Source organism: Bubalus bubalis, chromosome 6 (genome assembly GCF_019923935.1).
Source record: "Bubalus bubalis isolate 160015118507 breed Murrah chromosome 6, NDDB_SH_1, whole genome shotgun sequence".
NCBI classification, from domain to species: Eukaryota; Metazoa; Chordata; class Mammalia; order Artiodactyla; family Bovidae; genus Bubalus; species Bubalus bubalis.
Window position 1 is genome coordinate 96,614,091 of NC_059162.1, and position 22,159 is coordinate 96,636,249.

Consider the following 22,159-nt stretch of genomic DNA (forward strand, 5'->3'; position numbering starts at 1 on the left):
ATTAAAATCTAATCAAACTTTCAATATTATACTGATTTAAGGCTTTCTTGGTGGCTGAGTGGTAAAGAATCTGCCTGCAATGCAGGAGACTTGAATTCCATCCCTGGCTTGGGAGGATCTCCTGGAGAAGGGACTGGCAACCCACTCCAGTATTCTTGCCTGGAGAATTCCATGGACAGAGGAGCTTGGTGAGCAGCAGCCCACACAATAAGTTGGGCACAACTTAGCTACTAAACAATAAAAAAGTAATTAAACATTTTAAAATAATTATGACTCTCTAATTTGTAGAATATTCAGGCTTATTTAGAATAGTCCCTAGGACAGCTTGGACACCATTAAGTGAAAAATTTACTCTTGATTGGGCAAAAGTATTGGATATATGGGAAGAAAAAGAATTAAAGCCACTGTCTGGGACTGCATGCAGGCTCCTTACTACACCCTCAGCAACACTGCACCACTCCTTGGCTTATACCTGGGGTGGAGTTCTTGTATTCCTCCATAGCACCATGAGCCCCTTAGTCATGATGGGCAGAGCTCCAAGCCTCACACAAGACTACCTTGAGAGCTCGTGCTACAGGTCACCATTTACAAAGCTTCAATTTAGAGCATCCTATTACTAAAACAAGAAGCCTGGGTTAAATCTTTTAATATAGAAAAAGAAATAATGGAGAAGTAATGGAAGGAAGGATTGGGAAAAAAATGAAGGAAAGAGAGAAGGAAGGAAGCTGTAAAAAACTGAAAGATCTAGTTTTGTTGAAGATAAGGGGGTAAGTTCAATAAATATCGAATTCTTATTCTTATCTAGATGTAATGTGCCAGTTGATTACTTATATAATCTCACAGATTCTTATAACAACTTTGTTAAAATGGTATCATCATCTCAATCCCTGATTGATTTTTAAAATAGTATCAAAAATGAGTATTTATCTTGCCCAAGTTCACAAAACAAGTGAGGAACTAGGTTTCAGTCTCAGATATATCTATCTGGAAAGTCCAAGACCTTATTCTCTTGAGTCAACGGACTTGGTTCAAATTCTAACTCTACTACAAACTAGCGATGTAATTTTAAGTTACTTATTCTTGATACAACTTGCCTCAACCTAAAGAGGTAATAAATTTTCCCTGTCTGAAAAAATTCATTATCCTCAAAACAAGCGAGTTAATACATCAGATATCAGCTTAGGATAAAAATTGGAAGTGAAAGTTAGTCACTCAGTTGTGTCCAACTCTTTGTGACCCCATGGACTGTAGCCCACCAGTCTCCTCTGTCCATGGAATTCTCCAAGCAAGAATTCTTGAGTGGGTTGCAATTTCCTTCTCCAGGGGATCTTCCCAACCCAGGGATCAAACTCATGTCACCCACATTGCAAGCAGACTCTTTACCAACTGAGCCACCAGGGAAGATTAGGATGAGGTACATAGGATCAGGTCCACGCATCTCTAGTAACTTAAAAACTGTCCAGGTGATTTTGGTGCTAGTGGTAAAGAACCTACCTGCCAATGCAGTTAGATGTAAGAGATGGGGATTCGACTTCTGGATCAGGAAGATCCCCTGGAGAAGGGCATGGCAACCCACTCCAGTATTCTTGCCTGGAGAATCCCATGAACAGAGACTGGCAGGCTGTAGTCCATAGGGTCGCACAGAGTCAGACACAACTAAAGCGATTTAGTATGACTTAGCATTCACAGCTTAGAATTAGGTGCATAGAAATTCTCAGAATTTGTTAGTTATTATTATAGCTGTTACTGTTACCATTACCTCATAGATGTAGTTTTGTCCGATGTATTTTGAGTAAATAACTGCCAAATAACTAGAAAATATGGAAGCCAAGATTTCCTGCACTGCTTGCTTCCAAATCCCTTTGATTCTCACAACCACATGCTGCCTTGCTAAATAATCTACAAAACATTTTCAAAGATGAACAGGTAGGATACACAAAAATAATTTCAAAATTGATTAAAGACTGCGAGACCGGACACCGTATAACTCCTAGAGGAAAACATAGGCAGAATACTCTCTGACATAAATTGTAGTAATTTTTGATCAATCTCCCAGAACAATGGAAATAAAAACAAAAATAAATGGGACTTACTTAAACTTACAAGATTTTTCACACTAAAGGAAAGAATAAACAAAACAGAAAGATAACCGTAGATTGGGAGAAAATATTTGCAAATGATGTGACCAGCAAGAGGTTAGTCTCCAAAATTTACAAACTTCTTATGATGCTTAACAGCATCAAAACAAATAACTCAGTCAAAAAACAAGCAGAGTATCTACCTAAATAGACATTTCTTCAAGGAAGATATACAAATGGACAAGAGACACATGAAAAGATATTCAACATCACTAATTATTAGAGAAATGGAAATCAAAACTACAATGAGATACCATCTCACACCACTTGGAAAGACTATGATTTAAAAAATCCACAAACCATAAAGGCTGGAGAGGGTGTGATGAGAACTCTCCAACACTGTTGGTAGGAATGTAAATTGGTACAGTGACTACTATAGTTTTTTTTTTTTTTTTTCCTTAAAAACTCAACATAGAGCTACCATATGACCTTACTATCCCAGTCCTGGGCATTTATCTGGGAAAAAAAACAGGATGAAAGGATACAGGCATCCCAATGTTCATTGCACCACTGTTTACAAGAGCAAAGACATGGAAGCCACCTAAATGTCCATCGACAGAGGAAAGGCTAAAGAAGACGTGGTACATATATAAAGTGGAATATTAGCCATTAAAAAGAACAAAATAATGCCATTTGCAGCAACATGGATGGACTTAGAGAGTATCATACTGAGTGAAGTAAGTCAGATAGGGAAGGAGAAATACTGTATGACATCCCTTTTATGTGGGATCTAAAAAGAAATGATGAACTTGCAAAACAGAAAATGACTCACAGACTTAGAGAACGATTTTATGGTTGCCAAGGGAAAGAAATAGTTATGGAGTTTCGGGTGGACATGTACACACTGCTGGCCTACTGTATAGCATAGTGAACTCTGCTCAATGTTATGTGGCAGCCTATATGGGAGGGGAGTTTGGGTAGAAATGGATACATGTATATGTATGGCTGAGTTCCTTTGCAATTCACCCAAAACTATCATGGCGTTATTTGTTAATCAACTATACCCCAATACAAAATGAAAATGTTTAAAAAAATAAATTAAAAAAATGCATGGGTGGAGAATCATAAAAGAATGTGTTCACGAATTCCCTGGTGGTCCAATGGTTAGGACTTGGCATTTTCTTTTTTTTTTTAACCATTTATTTATTATTATTATTATTTACTTTATAATATTGTATTGGTTTTGCCATACATCAACATGAATCCGCCACGTGTTCCCCATCCTGACTCCCCCTCCCACCTCCCTCCCTGGCATTTTCATTGCCGGGACCTGAGTTGGATTCCTGGTTGGGAAACTAAGATCCTACAAGATATGCAGCCAAAGAGAAAGAAAGAAAGATTGTTTTCTTTCTGCATTTGGTATCATAGAGAAAGTATATTTATTGTCTAGACACTTAGGATTTAAGTTCTAGCTCTGCCAACTAATAGTTCTGGGATCTGGGGGTGGGGGTTACCCTTTATTAGATTCAATTTCCTCATATCTAAAGTTAGTCTAAAATAAACAATTTTATGACTAGAGAAGCTAAATAATATAGTATATTTTATATATCTGGGGAAAAGTTTTTGCCAAGTAGCAGGACATGAATGATCAATAAATATTCCACTTTTTCATTTTTTTATTCCAGCTTCACATACACACATTCTTTCTGTATTAGATCTCCTCTTGCATTTAGCATTAGTCTAGATCCTAAAAGTACATCATGGCTCCCAGGTTCATTGGAAATGGATCTGACATCTGGAATTTCAGAAGAAAAAAGGGGGATTAAGCCCTGTAAGGTTCAAATGCCATTTGTCCCCCTTGATAGTGATTTTCTTAAATCAAACATTAGCCAAGACCCTAGGAGAAATAATTGAACTGACAACAGGCATGTCTGGTTTATTAATAATGGAATAGTTTTGGACATTCTTGATGACTTAATGTAATGACAGAAAAGAGGTCGGAAACTGAAATGCCTAGAGAGAGGGTCAATGGCTAGGTCTCAGAGGAGAAAGGAAAACATGAGTTATTCCTAAGAGCTTATTTCATAGAACAAAGCATTTTATGGTAGTCCCAAATATGAACCCAGAGGAAATGGTTTTGGTATTCTATTTTTAAAGGAGAAAAAGTTTTAAAGGCTTCAAAAATTGCCCACTATATTTATATTTATTTTTTCCCTTATTTTGGAAAACAGACTTGATTGGAATTATGAAATTGGAACCTTAGTGAGTAACTTAGAGATCTTGGCTGTCTTAACTCTTTTATTCCTTGAGTTTAGATATCAGTTCTCCATCTGTTAATTGCACAACTTAAGACAGGTTAATTAACATCACTGAACCTCAGTTTCCACATCTGTAAAATGAAGATGTTTATATTTTAATATAATTGTAAGAGAATATTAAAAAAAATTTACTTGTATACAATTTCTGGCACTTGACATTAATACCTCACACAATAAATATTTATTCAGTGAACTTAATACATGAATTTTGATGCTTCTGTTTTTCACTGCCTTTGGACAGAAAGGCCAGCCTATGGTAACCTCTTGAAAGCCTTTCATTTTCTCTAACTATTCAGGCTGCTCTTGCCCTGATCCTCATCCTTTTTCCTTTGGACTATTTCAGTGGTCATTTAAGGTCTTTTAACCCCAATTCTCTTTTCTTTCCCCATCTGTCTTCCTCACTTGTGATAAAGTACTTTATTAAAACAAAGACTTGATTTCTTTTAAGTCTACTGCACTTCTGGAAGGGTTTTAGTCATCTAAAACATTCCACGCCCCCATTGTAAAGGTGAGACCCAGGGAGGGAAGGGACTCACCTATGTGTCTGTGCTCCTATAAACTGATACTAAAGATTAGGATTGAGCCCAGTACTCCTGGCCCCTGGCAGAAGATAACAAAAAGGGAGAAAACATATATTCTGTAGTTGTAGTCAAAGCAGCTATATGTTTTTAATTTCAAATTTTTCACTAAGTTATTATCGTTAGTTTTGTTGAATTTCAAATGCACCACTGTTATTATAATGATATTATTCATTTCCACGGAAATTCTAGGTGAGCCTAGAGAGAAGGCACAATTAATAAAATAACTAAAACTTATATAGCATTCACTATGTACCAAGCAGAGCTCCAAGCACTGTACATTAAATCATTTCTCATCAGTAACCCTAGGTACAATTATTATCGCAATTTTTCAGATGAGGAAACTGAGGCAAAGAAAGATTTAGTAGCTTGGCAAGGTCACAGACTGAGAGTGGTAGAGTGAGATTAAAACTAAGCCTTCCAGATTCCAGAGTCTGTGTTCTTGATTACTATGCTAAGCTAGCAGAAACACTGAATTTCTGTGAATATCATTTATTCTCACTATGTTGGTAGCTAGTCCATATGGTTTCCCTTAACCCTGCTTTTTACTTCCAGTTCTAATTATCAGAAAGGGGCAACCTGAATAGCACAGTCTTCTGTTAACTTTTCCCTCTTTCTTTCTCAGAGAGTCATTTTCAACATTGTTAACTTCAGCAAAACTAAAAGTCTTTATAGAGATGGGATGGCCCCTATGGTGAAGTCTACCAGCAGACCAAAATGGTAAGTGACCCACAGAATGGACTTCCTTTTGATTGGAGAATGTGACTCAGGGCTCCAATTTATCTGCTCTACTGACCCTAAGAGGAGTTCAATGAGTTTCTGCATGTTCATTGTCTGGGCTCTAGACATGGCTCTTTGAGAATGTTGGAAAAGAAAACATGGTTCCATGTTTGGAATTACTAGCATTCTCTTATGAGGGAATGTACAGTCTGTTATTTGATAAGATAAACTTCCTGTCTTATTTGGCTTTTATCATGACATCTTTGGAAGCATAAAGCTGACTCTGTTTTTGTTTTTTCTTTTCTAACCTGGGCAGAGATATTGTACATTAACCCCGGAGGATATTGGGAGCTACAGTTTTGCAGAATTCCCTTGCTTTGCTTGTTTGTTGTGGTTTCTTTGTATAGATATGGTGTGAATATTTCTGGATGCTAAAGTTCTATTTGTCCCCTTGCTATAGTGTAGCTGAGGACAGTTGGATAGGATTACTAATAATAGTAATGATGGTGATGATGATGATAATGTTAATAATAGCTACTGCCACTTACTGAGAAAATCTGTTCTTTGTCAGATGTGTTATATTTGATGTTACTATTCTCACAACAAGGAAGGAACAACAAGCAAGGAAGATTATTTTAAAAGATCCCTATATTGCAGATGAAGACATTGGGGCTAGGATAGGTTAAGTACTTTCTCATGACCATAAATACTAAGGGGAAGAGCCTGTGTTATTGTTATTATCCCACACTGCCATTCAAACTGATTACTTTGTTCATCCATTTATTCATTCAACATTGATTGAGTGCACCAAAATGAGAGTTTTTAAAGCCAGAAACCAAGTGTTATTCACCTATCACACAGTAGGTGTTAAGTGAATGCTTGTTGAGCTGAACTGAATTCATGATGAGAATTTACATGTAAAGTGCCTGGCATTTGCTAAGTACTCAATAAATGTCATCTGTTATTAATAGTATTTTGTAGAATACTCTACAAATGCAAGGAATTGTTAATATTATTCTAGCTTTGATCCCTGTTCAAATTTTAATGACTAGTGAGAAGATCATCTCCAAATGGCTATATTTATAGAAAGCTAGCTATTCATAAATATTGAATTGTGCTTTTATCTAGAAATGATACTTGGCAATTTTCTATAAATGCTGGGCTGAGAAACTCAGGTTTGTAAAAATGTAGGCATTTGATGATGATAATCAAAACTGTTTATTAAAGGTAAAAATATCTTCCTGGGCCTTTTTTTTTTTTTTTTTTTTTTTTGCTTTACTATGTCAAATTAACTATACTGCTGTTTCTCAGTTTCCTTTCAACATTGGGATCTGAACAGGAGGCAGACCTTTGCTGTGAGTTTCTGAATTCAGCCTGAGTGGATAATAACAAAACACTTCTTTCTGTTAATAGGCATATATGTAGATGTGTGCTTCAAATCTTGTCAACAAAGCATATCACTGTTGATCTGCTCACAGGGGCCTTAAAATAACATTGTACTTCTTTTATGAGACTCTGTGTTGGGATCTTACATAGCGGCAATAATAACCATTTGGTTTCCTCAAGTGTTCAGTTCTGGAGTCTTTTTGTTTGCTTTTGAAAACCCTTCTGCCTTAATTATTTCATTTTGTTTTGTTTCTCATGCACTACCATTTGGGTCCTCTCTTTTAGGCCTCTTGACAAGATTTTGAAATATTAATGACTCTTTATATTTATGTTATAATGTCTTAGAATTAAGCCAGCATTCTCATCCAGTATCGGTAGGCTCTGAGCAGAATCTGCTATGTGGTCACTGTACTTCTCTAGTGGTCTAAAGAGGTTTAAAGTTTCAGACCCAAGTTTGTTGTAGTTGAAGCCAATAAGGTACAAGGTACCAGAATAAGTCAAGTCATTGACATGTTTTAATCTCTCAGAGAGATTTTTACTTTTCTATTCCCAGACATTGAATGGGAAGTTTTTCATCTTCTTTCACACTATCCTTTCTTCAGGCAAGATGTTTGGAGATTTATTTAGCTAATAGGACTTTATTGAATACCTTAATGTGCCATGTGCTATAGATATAGATACTGGGGATATACTGTATGAATATGATAGAAACAATCTGTTCCAAAAGGGAAATTTCATATTAGAATTTTATTAAATGATCTCTGTAGGCCATGATTATTACCCTTCTTTCTACTGCTTTGTTCTGAAGATCCTTTCTGTGCCTTTGGTGCTTTCTGCCTAGGACTTTCTTCTACTCCTTGTGTTTATTACTGGTACCAGAACCTATTTTCCAGTAATCATCATTCTAATGTTCCCAGAGTAACATAAAGAAATGTGTGTGACTGTTTGGCTCTCAGATTGTTAGATTTTACTGGTCCTATGGAGTTTGTAGCCTGCTAGTCACCTCTGTTTATGGGATTTCCAGGCAAGAATACTTGAGTGGTTGTCATGTCCTCCTCCACGGAATCTTCCTGACCCAAGGATTGAACCTGTATCTCCTGCTTAGCAGGCAGATTCTTTACCAATGAGCCACCTAGGAATTCCCTATGGGCATTGTGCATGCTAACTCACTTCAGTCGTATCCAACTCTTTGTGACCCTATAGACCGTAGTCCACCAGGCTTCTCTGTTCATACGATTCTCAAGGAAGAATACTGGAGTGGGTTGCCATGCCCTTCTCCAAGGAATCTTCTAGACCCAGGAGTCGAACCTGTCTCTTATGTCTCCAGCATTGGCAGGCAGATTCTTTACCACTAGAACCACCTGGGAAGCCTCTATGGGCTTTACCTGATTTAATATTATAAACAGGCCTTGGAAATATCCTTACTTCATGACAAACATTAGAAACCCTATATTTTCTGGATGAAATATATACCAAATTGGGAAAACAAACTTTCTTCACATTTTCAAGGTGAAATGAGCTTTCCTCTTCACCTGTCACAGGAGTCTGTAATTGATTCTAAGCAAAGATACCTGCAGGCCTTAGCATGGATCTGGTAATCAGTTAACTATGGAAAGCAAACAAGCAGAAGAAGCAATGAAAAAGCCATTATGCAGATAAACATATGACCTCTCAAGGCTGTTTTGCCTTGAGGACTTAAAAATCAGCATAACTAGCAGGAAAATTGGAGAAGGCAATGGCAGCCCACTCCAGTACTCTTGCCTGGAAAATCCCATGGATGGAGGAGCCTGGAAGGCTGCAGTCCACAGGGTTGCTAAGAGTCGGACACGGCTGTGTGACTTCACTTTCCCTTTTCACTTTCATGCATTGGAGAAGGAAATGGCAACCCACTCCAGTGTTCTTGCCTGGAGAATCCCAGGGATGGGGGAGCCTGATGGGCTGCCATCTATGGGGTCGCACAGAGTCAGACACGACTGAAGTGACTTAGCAGTAGCAGTAGCAGGAAAATGGGGAAGCTGAAAGATTTAGAAGTTTTCTGCCTTCATTCTAATTCTGTTTACATATTGGACTTCTAAGGATTGTTGGTTGTTAGTGGAGGTGATAGAATTCCAGCAGAGCTGTTTCAAATTCTAAAAGATGATGCTATGAAAGTGCTGCACTGAATATGCTAGCAAATATGGAAAACTCAGCAGTGACCACAGGACTGGAAAAGGTTAACTTTCATTTCAATCCCAAAGAAAGGCAATGCCAAAAAATGTTCAAACTACCGCACAATTGCACTCATCTCACACTAGCATAGTAATGCTCACAATTCTCCAAGCTATGTGAACAGTATGTGAATTGAACAGTATGTGAACCGAGAACTTCCAAATGTTCAGGCTGGATTTAGACAAGGCAGAGGAATGAGAGATCAAATTGCCAATATCTGTAGGATCATTAAAAAAATCAAGAGTTTCAGAAAAACATCTACTTCTGCTTCATTGACTATGCCAAAGGCTTTGACTGTGTGTATTGGAATAAACTGTGGAAAATTCTTCAAGAGACAGGAACACCAGACTACCTTACCTGGCTCCTGAGAAATCTGTATGCAGGTCAAGAACCAACAGTTAGAATCAGACATGGAACAACAGACTGGTTCCAAATTGGGAAAGGAGTATGTCAAGGCTGTATATTTTATACTTTGTTTATTTTACTTATATGCAGAGTACATCATACAAAATGCCACTCTAGATGAAACACAAGCTTGAATCAAGATTGCTGGAAGAAATAACAATAACCTCAGATATGCAGATGACACCACCCTTATAGCAGAAACTGAAGAGGAGCTAAAGAGCCTCTTGATGAAAGTGAAAGAGGAGAGAGAAAAAGCTGGCTTAAAACTCAACAGTCAAAAACCAAAGATCATGGCATCTGATCCCATCACTTCATGGCAAGTTGATAGGGAAACAATGGAAGCAACGGGCTCCATTTTCTTGGGCTCCAAAATCGTGCAGATGGTGACTATAGCCATGAAATTAAAAGACACTTGCTCCTTGGAAGAAAATCTATGACCAATCTTAGACAGTATACTAAAAAACAGAGCCATCACTTTGCCAATAAAGGTCCATCTAGTCAAAGTTGTTTTTTACAATAGTTGCGTATGATTGTAGAGTTGGACCTTAAAGAAAATTGAGTGCTGAAGAATTGATGCTTTTGAATTCTGGTATTGGAGAAGATTCTTGAGAGACCCTTGGACTGCAAGAAGATCAAACCAGTCAATCCTAAAGGAGTTCAGTCCTGAATATTCATTGAAAGGACTGATGCTGAAGCTGAAGCTCCAATTCTTTGGCCACCTGCTACAAAGACTCACTGGAAAAAACTCTGATGCTGGGAAAGATTGAAGGCAGGAGGAGAATGGGACAACAGAAGATGAGATGGTTGGATGGCATCACCAACTTGATATACATGAGTTTGAGCAAGTTCCAGAAGTTGGTGATGGACAGGGAAGCCTGGCATACTGCATTCCATGGGGTCACAAAGAGTTGGACATGACGAGCAACTGATCTGACTGAATGACTGAGGACTCTATAGCATCACATTTTTTTCAACCATAACTGATTAATATTTTTTTTTACTATTGTCAAAGGCTGAAATTTCTATGTGCTGGAAGCTGCTGGAAACCATCATTAAAAAAAATAGCCAATATCTGTATCCTCATCTATGAAGAAACTAAAACTAAGATGTTTTCACAGCTTGTGATTGGTAACATTAGCCAGGGATCTCAGGACTCCATCTTTACTGTTTCTTGAATTTTCCATGCATGGGAAGGGTGGATGAGAGGGCACAAAGAGTCAGGGAGTAGCATGAAGCTCTGTGGCCTTTGGTAAATCTGAAATAACTTCTCTGATTGACTTGTCCATTGTAGCAGATTGAGGAAATTGGACTTAATCTTAGAGGTAGCTTTCATTAACACATTTTTATTAAGCATCTAACTTTGTGCTCAGTATTGGGGTAATAAATATGAATATGACCTGTATTATAGCTTTAAAATTTTGTTTTTAAGAAATTTAAATGAAACATAAATAGGTACAATGTAAGAAGCATGGTACTTAAAACCATTAGAAAAGTATATAAATTGTGCTGTGGATTAGAGATAAAGAAGAAAATGATGATATTAGGACTTAAGAAGAAAAGGAGAAGCTTTTGGAGTGGGTGGTATTTAGCTAGATCTTAAGGAAATGGGGCAAGAGCAAAAACTTAAGAAAATGAGATTTCAAATAGAAGATATAACCTGATGAGCCATGATACCTCTTTTATAAGCCTCAGTTTCCTCACTGTAAAAAGTGCATAATAATACTTTTTCACAGAGATATTATGAGAAATGAATGTCTATATATATATATTTTTTAATCTCAAGGATCTTATTCAGTAAAATTTCTGACTAGTTCTTTTATTTTCCTCTCTCACCCAAAACTGACTGAATAATTGTTATTCCTTCATTTCTTCCCTTTCACCTTCCTTCCTCTCTTCCTTCCTTTATTCTTTTCTCCCTTCCTTCAGCTTGCCAACAAATGCTTGCTAAGCGGTCACAGTGTACCAGGGAATATGTAAGGTATTAGAATAAAACAAGAGAAATATGGTTACTGTTCTCTAAAGGGCTAGACATTAAATATGTAATCTGATAAATATGATAATCATTAAAACAAGAGGGAGATCAGCATGCTTGAACTTGCATGTGTTCAATCACTCAGTTGTATCAGACTCTTTGCAACCCCACAGACTGGCCTGTCCTCTATCCATGGCATTTTTGAGGCAAGAATACTTCAGTTGTTTGCCATTTCCTCTTTCAGAGAATCTTCCAGACCCAGGGATCAAATCCCTATGTCCTGCATCTCCTGCATTGGCAGGCAGATATTTTACCACTGAGCCACCTGTGAGGCCTATTTGGCATGCTATATAGCATATAAGACTTAGTCTGCTTCAAGGATAAGAGACCTTATTTAGGAATATTATTTATTGTGACAGCTGAAAGGTGAGTAAAAGTTAGATCATAGTGGGCAGAGATATGTGTGAAGTATATATCTTTGATAAACAAAGTTCAATGTGATTGGAGCATGAAATTCTAAGAAGAAAGACTGGGGAGTTATGTTGTTCAGTCACTCAGTCATGTCCGACTCTCTGCAACCTTATGTACTACAGCAGGCTGGTTTGCTCTATCCTCCACCATCTTCCAATGTTTGCTCAAATTTTTGTCCATTGAGCCAGTGATCCTATCTTAACCATCTCATGCTCTGCTTCCTTCTTCTGCTTTTGCCTTCATTCTTTCCCAGGATCAAGTTTTTTTTTCAAATGAATTGACTCTTCACATCAGGTAGACAAAATATTGGAAATTTAGCCTCAGCCTTAGTCCTTCTAATGAATATTCAGGGTTGATTTCCATTAGTATTGACTGGTTTGATATCCTTACTGTCCAAGGGACTCTCAAGAATCTTCTCCAGCACCACAGTTTGAAAGCATCAATTCTTCAGTGTTCAGCCTTCTTTAGGATCCAACTCTCATGTCTGTACATGACTACTGGAAAAACCATAGCTTTGAGTATATGGACATTTGCCTGCAAAGTGATATCTCTGCTTTTTAATATGTTGTCCAGGTTTGTCATAGCTTTTCTTCCAAGGAATAAGCATCAATTTCATGACAATGGTCACCATCTGCAGTGACATTTTAGCCCGAGAAAATAATATCTTTACTCTTTCCACTTTTCCCCTTCTATTTGCTATGAAGCAAAGGGACAGGATGCCATAATCTTAGTTTTTGAATGTTGAGTTTTAAGCCAGCCTTTTCACTCTCCTCTTTGACTCTCATCAAGTGGCTCTTTAATTCCTCTTCACTTTTTATTAGAGTAGAATCATAATCATATCTGAGGTTGTTGATGTTTCTCCCAGATTGTGATTCATCCAGCCCTGCATTTCGCATGATGTAGTCTGCTTTAAGTTAAATAAGCTGGGTGACAATATACAGCCTGTTGAACTCCTTTCTCAATTTGGAACAAGTCCATTGTTCCTTGTCCAGTTCTAACTATTGCTTCTTGAACCACATACAGGTTTCTCAGGAGACAGGTAATGTGGTTTGCTCCCATTTCCTTAAGAATTTTCCATGGCTTGTTGTTATCTACACAGTCAAAGGTTTTAGCATAGTCAATAAAGCAGAAGTAGATGTTTTTCAGGATTTGCCTTGCTTTCTCCATGATCCAACAAATGTTGGCAATTTTATCACTGGTTCCTCTGCCTCTTCAAAACCCAACTTGTACATCCAGATGTTCTCGGTTCACATATTACTGAAGCCTAGCTTGAAGGATTTGGACCATAATCTCGCTAGCATGTGAAATGAGCACAATTGTATGGTAGGTGGAATATTGTTTGGCGTTGCCCTTCTATGGGATTGGGATGAAAACTGACTCTTTCCAATCTTGTGGCCATTGCATTCACTTATGGAACAAACATAGAATCACTCTGAAAGGTGAGGTAATGAGGGAAGAATGTCTAGGTGTCTCAGAGCTTGGGATATGATATAGTGGTGAGAATCCTGGGTCTTATTGTTGCCTCATAAATGGCAGAATGGTTGCTTAAGAAGCCAGCAACCTGGAAATACCAATGGGCACAGGCACAAAACAGTCCTTCCCAGAAGCCTGTTTGGGCTAAACAAAGCACAAGAAAAAGGCAGCCCAGTAAGACAAAAACATTGGGACAATAGTTACTTACTCTAATCAAATACTATGGGTGGGGGGGGGGGGAACCAAAAACCTGTAGCCCCACTTTCTCCCTTACCAACAAATGTCAAGCAGGAAGCTTAAACTTCCATTTTTGCTTCAAACCCCCAGCCAGGTGGTGTCAGAGAAAAGTAAGGAACTGAGACTTTCATTCCAGCTGGTCAGTAATGAACCCTTCTCTCTATGATGTCAGACTCCTTGAGGAATCTGGATTAAATAAATGTTAGGATGGGACAATAGAAGTTACCCCTTTGAACAACAGAGGAAAAAAAATAGATCAATAAAAATGAACAGAGCCTTGGGGACTGATGGGACAATAAATTTAGCATTTAATTCATTAGAATCAGAAGGAAAGGAGAGAGTGAGACTGAAAAAAGTATTTTAAATGGTGGAAATCTTCTCAGATTTGAAAATATGATGTAAACCTATAGATTTGAGGGACTGAGTAACCAGAAAAACCCCAAAAAGGAAAAACTGAGGGAAATCTTTGCCAAGAAGTATCATAGTTAAACTTTTGGAAACTAAGGACAAAGGAATCTTGAAAGTACTAAGAACTAAGCCAAAGGGAAGTGATATAATGTTTCTCAAATGCTGAGAGAAAATAGCTGTCAACCCAGACTTCTATATCTAACAAAAATATCTTTCAAGCATGAAGGGAAAATTAAGACATTTGTGATGAAAGCAAAAACTAAGAATATTTTTCACTAGCAGACCTACTCTTATGCAAAGTTCTTGAAACAGAAAAGGTAATAAAGAAGGATTCTTATAATATCAGAAAGAGTAAAAAAGACCCCTGGGACAATATTAAGCACACCAGCATTCAAATTATAGGAGTCCCAGATGAAGAAGAAAAAGAGAAGGGGCCTGAGAAAATATTGGAAGAGATTATAGTCAAAAACTTACCTAAAGGAAAGGAAATAGTCACCCAAGTCCAGGAGGCTCATAGATTACCATACAAGATAAATCCAAGGTGGAACACACTGAGACACATATCAGTCAAACTAACAAAAACTAAATACAAAGAAAAAATATTAAAAGCAACAAGGCAAAAGCAACAAATAACACAGAAGGAAATCCTTATAAGTTTATCAGCTGATTTTCAACAGAAACTCTGCAGGCCAGAGGGGGGCTGGCAGGATATATTTAAAATGATGACAAGGAAAAACCTGCAACCAAGAATATTCTACCCAGCAAGGCTCTCATTCAGATTCGACAGAAAAACCACAAGCTTTTCAGACAAGCAAAAGCTAAGAGAATTCAGCACCACAAAAGGAGATTTTCTAGGTGGAAAAGAAAAGACCACAACTAGAAACAAGAAAATTATGAACTGAAAAGCTCATCAGTAAAGGCAAACATACAGTAAACATAGGAAATCATCCATATGCTATGATATCAAAACCAGAAAACATGAGAAGAGAAGAGTACAAATGCAAGGTATTACAAATGCATTTGAAATTAAGAGATCAACAACTTAAATCAGTCTTGTATATATAGAGACTGCTGTATCAACACTTCATGGCAACAACAAACCAAAAATCTACAATAGATGGACACACAAAAAAGAAAGTGCAATCTAAACACAACACTAAAGGTAGTCTTCAGATCACAAAAGAAGAGAACAAAAGAGGAAGGGGAGAAAAAGACCTACAAAAACAAACCAAAAACAATAAAATGTCAATAAGTGCCGGGGTCCAGCCCCGGCTGATCCAGGGTATTCGAAGGAGAGACGGCATAGGCGAGGGTCAGGAAACAACTGCTTAATTACACTTTAATTAAGGATACAAAGAGTAATAGAATGAGGATAGCTCAGTAGGAAAATTCAGTGGAGAAAAGAGGCTGAGTAGCTTGGTTTACACGGGAGACCAATAAAACTTCAAGACAAGAAGTTTGCACCACTTACGTAGGCCGCAGGCATCCTTCCGTTCTCCCGAAGGAGAGGAGACTCTGAGGCCTCCCCGGTCGGATCTTAGAAGCCCAGGCATGATTAGCAAGCATGGCGGGTTCTGCGCTCCAGATGGAGACTCAGCCAGAATTTGGGAGAGAGAGCGACATGGGGAGACCAAGTTTCAGTGAACAAGGCCCGCACTTTATTTTCCAAAGTAGTTTTTATACCTTAAGTTGTGCATAGAGGATAATGGGGGAAGGGGTGGAGTCATGCAAGGACAGCAGTTCCTGGTCCTAATCGAAGCCAGGCTTTCAAACTTATCATATGCAAAAGTTCAGGTGATTGACATCATCTTCTGGCCAGGAGGCCTGTTAACATTTTAAGAAACTTATTTTTCTCTAAAGGTGATTATTCCAAAGTCAGGCACCAGCCTCCAAAAAAGCATTGGACAAAGCTGCATTTTACATTTCTATACACCCATTATATCAATCAATACACTGCCAAGGACACAGTAGGTAAGGAGTATGGAGACTTAGCAGCAAACATTGGCTCAATAAGTGAAAAACCCTTCACCAATACAATTTCTAATCAATCTTTTAACTACTCAAAAGAATCTGTGTTTAGACAGTTTAGAACATCTCCTGCCTCTCACAGTTGGGAGGCTCTGAACAATCACATGTGGCCGGAAAAACCTATTCAGGCAGGCTAGAGGATTTCCAAAGGAGTTTGTAGGTTGAAACACTGTCACACCCAGGAATTATTAACTGGCGCTGTAAGCTAACTCTTTTTTCAGAGAGAGGTAGTGGGGGACAGCCCCCATAAAGTCAGAGGTGTAGGTGAAAGCACAAAGCAGAAAGTAGGCAGACTCAGGTTTGGGGGGTAGATGCTCGAGAATTTCCAGGGAGACTCCTGAGGCTCGATCCCGCCTTTGCATGTGCCGAGCCTCCTTCCTCATGACCTTTGTCATGGGCGGAGTTCCTCACACTGGCTCCCAGCAGTGATAGAATTCCAGTTGAGCTATTCCAGATCCTGAAAGATGATGCTGTGGAAAGTGCTGCACTCAATATGCAATATGCACTCAATATGCAATATGCCGGCTCCCGGCAAATAAGAACATATATATCAGTAATTACCTTAAATGCAAATGGATGAAATACTCCAACCAAAAGACATAGACTGAATGGATACAGAAGCAAGATCCATATACATGATGTCTGTAAGAGACCTGCTTCGTATCTAGGGACTCATATGGACTGAACGTGAGGAATGGAAAAAGGTGTTCCATGCAAATAAAATCAAAAGAAAACCAAGGAGCAATACTCATATCAGATAAAACAGACTTTAAAATATATTCCATCTCTGGATCTTCTAATTCTTGGAATGAACCAGGAGTAAGTTATATAATCTCTCTGTTCTCTTTTCTTCCATAGGACCCAGCAAATTTGTCCACCCTGGATGATCTTCACACTGTGCTGCCTGGAGAGTTCTTGCCCAGGCAAGTGTGGTACTCAGACAAGGTGTGAACCATTCTCGCTTATTTCCACCAAAGATGATATGCTCTTGTCCTCTTCCCTTATGAGTGATCTGAGTTGAATTTTGTTTACGAGAGATACACTGACATTCCTCCCCTCTTTATATAGAAGGTTATTATCCACAGTCTTTCAGATTGGAGAATAGCAACCAGAAGAAGACAGATGAGTTGCCCAAAATCATACAATAAGTAAATGCCAACAGAGCCTGGAGCCCACATGTGACTAACTTATAGGCCTATCACTTTCTTTGCTGCTGCCACATTGTCTTCAAATAAAGCTTGAGAATTTTGAGCTTTGCAACAACTTCTACCAACTTCTAACCATTTAGTTTTATATGGTGCATCTTACCAATAGGAGCTATCCAACAATGGAGGGCTGTCAGCATATGAAGAGTTCTGGAGCTGCTTCAATTAAAGGAGAATGGCCCCCTGTCAGGGACACATGGAGAGGGAGGGTGGACCCTATCAGTATGTGTTCCCAATTAAATTATAGGGAATGCTGGCCAGGTGTTATAGTTACTGGTATTGTTTTAATCTCAATACTCAAATGGTAAGAAGCATAGAAAGGAAGAGGAAAAGAAAAAATCCATACTACAATCCTGGTCATGGGACAATGACCCAAACGGGGAAATGAGTGAGAGTTAATGAGAATTTGCTGATCAATGAACCAGAAGGTGGTGCCTTCCAAAATCCCCTCAAAGTCATATTATGGACTAAATTACTAGGATTCTAGGCTTTTTGTATGGAATTCAAGATTAATGCACATCATTCTATCATAAACAGCTTTCATACACTGTGCTAGTTTCTTTGGTTCTCTCAGAACTTTGGAAAGGGCATCTATCACTTTATCAATTTTACAAATGAGACTACTGAGGCTCAGGGTGATTAAGTAACTGCTCTAATAGTTTAGTAATGCTAGTAAGTGGCAGAGCTGGGATATGAATACAGAGTCACTAATTTAAATCTTAACCCATTTTCTCTATTCTAATTTAGTAATAGTTAAGAGCTTAGTAATGGCTTGAAGAGATCTGAATTTAAACCTGACTCTGTCGTGTCTGTCATGAGGAGGATATGTGACTTGCTCATACAGCAAGTTAGGGCAGTACAAAGTCTGGCATCCATGCAAGACTGACTAGCAGGCCCATAACTTTCTTCCATGCTGCCCCACTGCCTCCCTTTGCTTTTACTCCAAGAAAAGGGACTGAAATATGATAGCTTGGTGTAGGGAAAAAAACCCACTGGCTTTCTAGTCAAACAGTTGAAACTGAACTATTGCCTTTGGGCAAAATCAGTGATGGTTGCCATTAACTCACTTCAGACAATACAGACAGTGTGCGATGTGCAGCGTGAATGATCTCTTTCACATTAGACAGAGCAGGACTTGAGGGAGAAGACCCAGTGTTTGTGATATGCCCTATCAATGTCCTAGAAGGAAGTTTTAGTGATTACCTAGCAAAAAGCCTTCATTGTGCACATGATAAAACTAAGGGCCAGAGATTTGAACCCAGTACCTCTAACACTTTGGGCACAATATGAAACAGTCTCATAGCACTGTATTGTTACAAAATGATTTTGCATCATGGTATTGATAGCTTACGGTGAACAGTGTTGGAGTCTTGATCTCTGAAGAAGAAGATTTAGCTTCGAGACCAGGGACCAGTCTTGATAACTCAAAAGCTTTGTGTTTCAGAGTTTTATTAAAGTATGAAAACAGACAGAGAAAGCTTCTGACATAGACATCAGAAGGGGGGCGGAGAGTGCCTCCCTCACTAGTGTTAGCAAGGGAGTTATATACTTTAATTAGTTATAATAAATCAAAAGAATGTCTCAAGGTTGTAAAGATCTTACTAGACCCATTCCCATAATTTACATTTTAAGATAACAGAATTAGCCAGAAAGTTTTCAGGAAGGAGAAACTGTCCTCAAGCAGGATACATTTGTTGTTATATTGTTGTTATATAATCCTTAGTAGAGTTTAAACTGAGTTTTTGTTGTGTAATCATCAGTTCCAGGCTTAAAGAAAAAAAGTTTTATGTGACTAAGACTAAGCAATGTAGGGGAAAAAAAAAGTCATTTGTTCTTTTCTGGGGACCCCAGACTTCTTATCAACCTGCCTAGGAATTAACTCTCTCAGTATCATCACAGTAGCTCCAGGAGGTAGGAAAGCCAGAGGTCATCACCTCCAGGTGAGGAAACCCAGGCTCAGAAAAGGTTGTCATAACTACTCAGGGGCATAGTGCAAAGAATCTGCCTCAGTGTGACCCTTAGCCATGCTGCTGCCATTCAGTTCAATTCAGTTCAGTCACTCAGTCGTGTCCGACTCTTTGCAACCCCATGAATCGCAGCATGCCAGGCCTCCCTATCCATCACCAACTCCCAGAGTTCACTCAAACTCTTGTCCATCGAGTCAGTGATGCCATCCAGCCAACTCATCCTCTGTTGTCCCCTTTTTCTCCTGCCCCAATCCCTCCCAGCATCAGATGTAGGCATTAAAAATAGTTTCCAGTAGCTAATAATAACATAGGAAAATGCTGATCTAATATAAAGTAAAAAGTAGGGTATAATACTATATATAATTGTGATAATATATGAAATGTATGTATGTATATATATATTTGTACCTGTCCATGGAATTCTCCAGGCAAGAATACTGGAGTGGGTAGCCATTCTTTTTTCCAAAAGATCTTCCCAACCCGGGGACTGAAACTGGGTCTCCTGCATTACAGGTAGATTCTTTACCATCTGAGACACCAGCAAAGCCTATATATTAAATACATACATGATACTGTTAACGGGTATCTTTAGATGGTAGGATTATGGTAGGTTTTTATTTCTTCAGAGTTTTTTTGTATTTTTAGATATTCTACAACTTTTTATTTGTGAAAAATAAAGTTAATATTTATTAAAAATAAAACAATAGCTTCTTAGATGATGTTAAAAATTTACTTACATTTGGCGTGAATCATATCACTTTCACAGGACCAAGTTTCCTCATTTACTAAAATGAATATAATGTACCCTCTCCTTCTGACCTCCCAGATTATTATTGAGATTGGAAAAGACACTGGAGGTGAGAGAGTAAGAGGTGTTTGGAAATACAGGCTATGACCAAGAGTGAAATTCTTATTAAAAGGTGAGACAGATGGATATATAACCTTACCAATCACCTTACCAATCACCTGTGACAGTTGTGTACTAGAGCTTCACCTATCCACTTGCAGAAGCTCATTATTAGGTTTTCAGCAATTTTGTGAACTGCTTCTAAAACCATTGGTAGTTTTAGTTTGAAATTGTCACATATTTATACCATGAAAACTGGAAAAAGCTACAAATCATGCCTTTACATGGCCTTTAAGCCAGAAATTCAAATGAATAGCTTATAAATTAAATTCTGAAGGAACTCATGGAGGAAATCTCTGTTGGTAAAACTGACCAGCAATGCTCCAGACTACATTCACCATTCTCTGGTCCTGAGGTGTCTGTCAGGACTCATGATCCAGGCCTCAAGGAAATGAACCACCAGAGGACGATAACCCCATGAGAGAGAAGGCAGAGGATGCTGTGAAATCATGCTTTGGGCAGCTAGAGCTCACATCTACTATAGCTGGAGGGTTAGTGCTACATCTCAGAGTGACCCAGGACCTCTTGAGAGGTTGAAGAAATGAATGAAAATGCAGATTCTTGTATATTCACAGGATTGTGTTTCATTGAGACTTCCAAAAGGAAACAGATGGCACACCCAAGTTAGGATAATTTGTGGAAGATTTACCATTATATTAAAAGTAGATGGGGTAGAACCACAAAGGATAGTGCAAAAGCTTGGGGCTAGAAGCATCAAATTGTCACAACAGGAAGGGGTTATTGTAACCTAGAAAGGGAGAGTTGTATAGAGTATGCCGCTTTGAAAGTAGTAGTGACCTTCTATCAAGAGAAAAGCCAGCCTTAGATGACTTTACAGGAAGAGATCCAGAGAAATAAATACCTCTGCCACTTTCCTGACTCTAGATGTCCCCACAGGAGGACCTAAATAGAAGCCAGAAGCTCAGAATGCAGTTGATATAATCCATAGAGGTCAGCCATCTCAGGCAGAGACAAGGGTAGAGAAGGATGAAGAGTGTTACAGAGGGGCAAATAGAATATATTCAGCAGTTTAGATTCAGTTTTTAGCTGACATTGACTTGAGTCCTTGTTTTCTTATGAAAAAGAATATCCTGTTTATCAGGATGGTTTTGAAGATTTAATAGAATATATGTGAATCACTTTACTGGAAGCACCTGATGTACAGTAATGGGTCCAGAAATAGCGGCAATTATTATTGTACTATATTACCTCATATCATTGAACTTAATTCTAAAATAGATAAAATACTGTGCATGTGAGAAATGTGTGCTCAGTCATGTCTGACTCTTTGCAACCCAATGGACTGTAGCCCATCAGGCTCCTCTGTCCATGGAATCTTCCAGGCAAGAATACTGGAGTGGGTTGCCGTTTCCTAATCCAGGACATCTTCCTGTGCCAGGGATCAAACCTGTGCTATTTGCTGCCTAAAGGTTATTGTAATTATAAACATCAACCTTTGGATATATAAAATCACTCTGTAAGATATGATGCATTAAAAATATATTAAATAAAAGATTAGCCCTATACTCTATCAGAACTGAAAACTCAGCTTTCTCTTTCTAGATCCATTGAATTGGAAGCTTCATGAGGTTAGTCTTTGTTTACTGCTGTACCTTCTGTACCTAGACAGTACTTAACAGACAGTAGATGCTCAGTAGGTAATTGTTGATTTAATTTAAAACTCTTTCTAAAACTCTTTCTGGTCTTTCTCGTTGACCAGATACTCGGAGAATGCTCCTTGGTGCTGACGCTTCCTTACAGCTGGGACTTTCTTATTCTTCCAGTAGTTAGCTTCTGT

General features: G+C 38.4%; 1 protein-coding gene across 1 annotated transcript in view; it reads left to right on the forward strand.

Moving 5' to 3' along the window:
- The window catches only part of AGBL4 (AGBL carboxypeptidase 4), a 1,467,749-nt gene that overhangs the window by 676,343 nt on the left and 769,247 nt on the right, over window positions 1–22,159 (forward strand). The window contains exon 4 of the mRNA XM_044945032.2: window positions 5,600–5,694. Coding sequence (XP_044800967.1) covers window positions 5,600–5,694 — 95 coding nt within the window. The remainder of the gene's footprint in view (window positions 1–5,599; window positions 5,695–22,159) is intronic.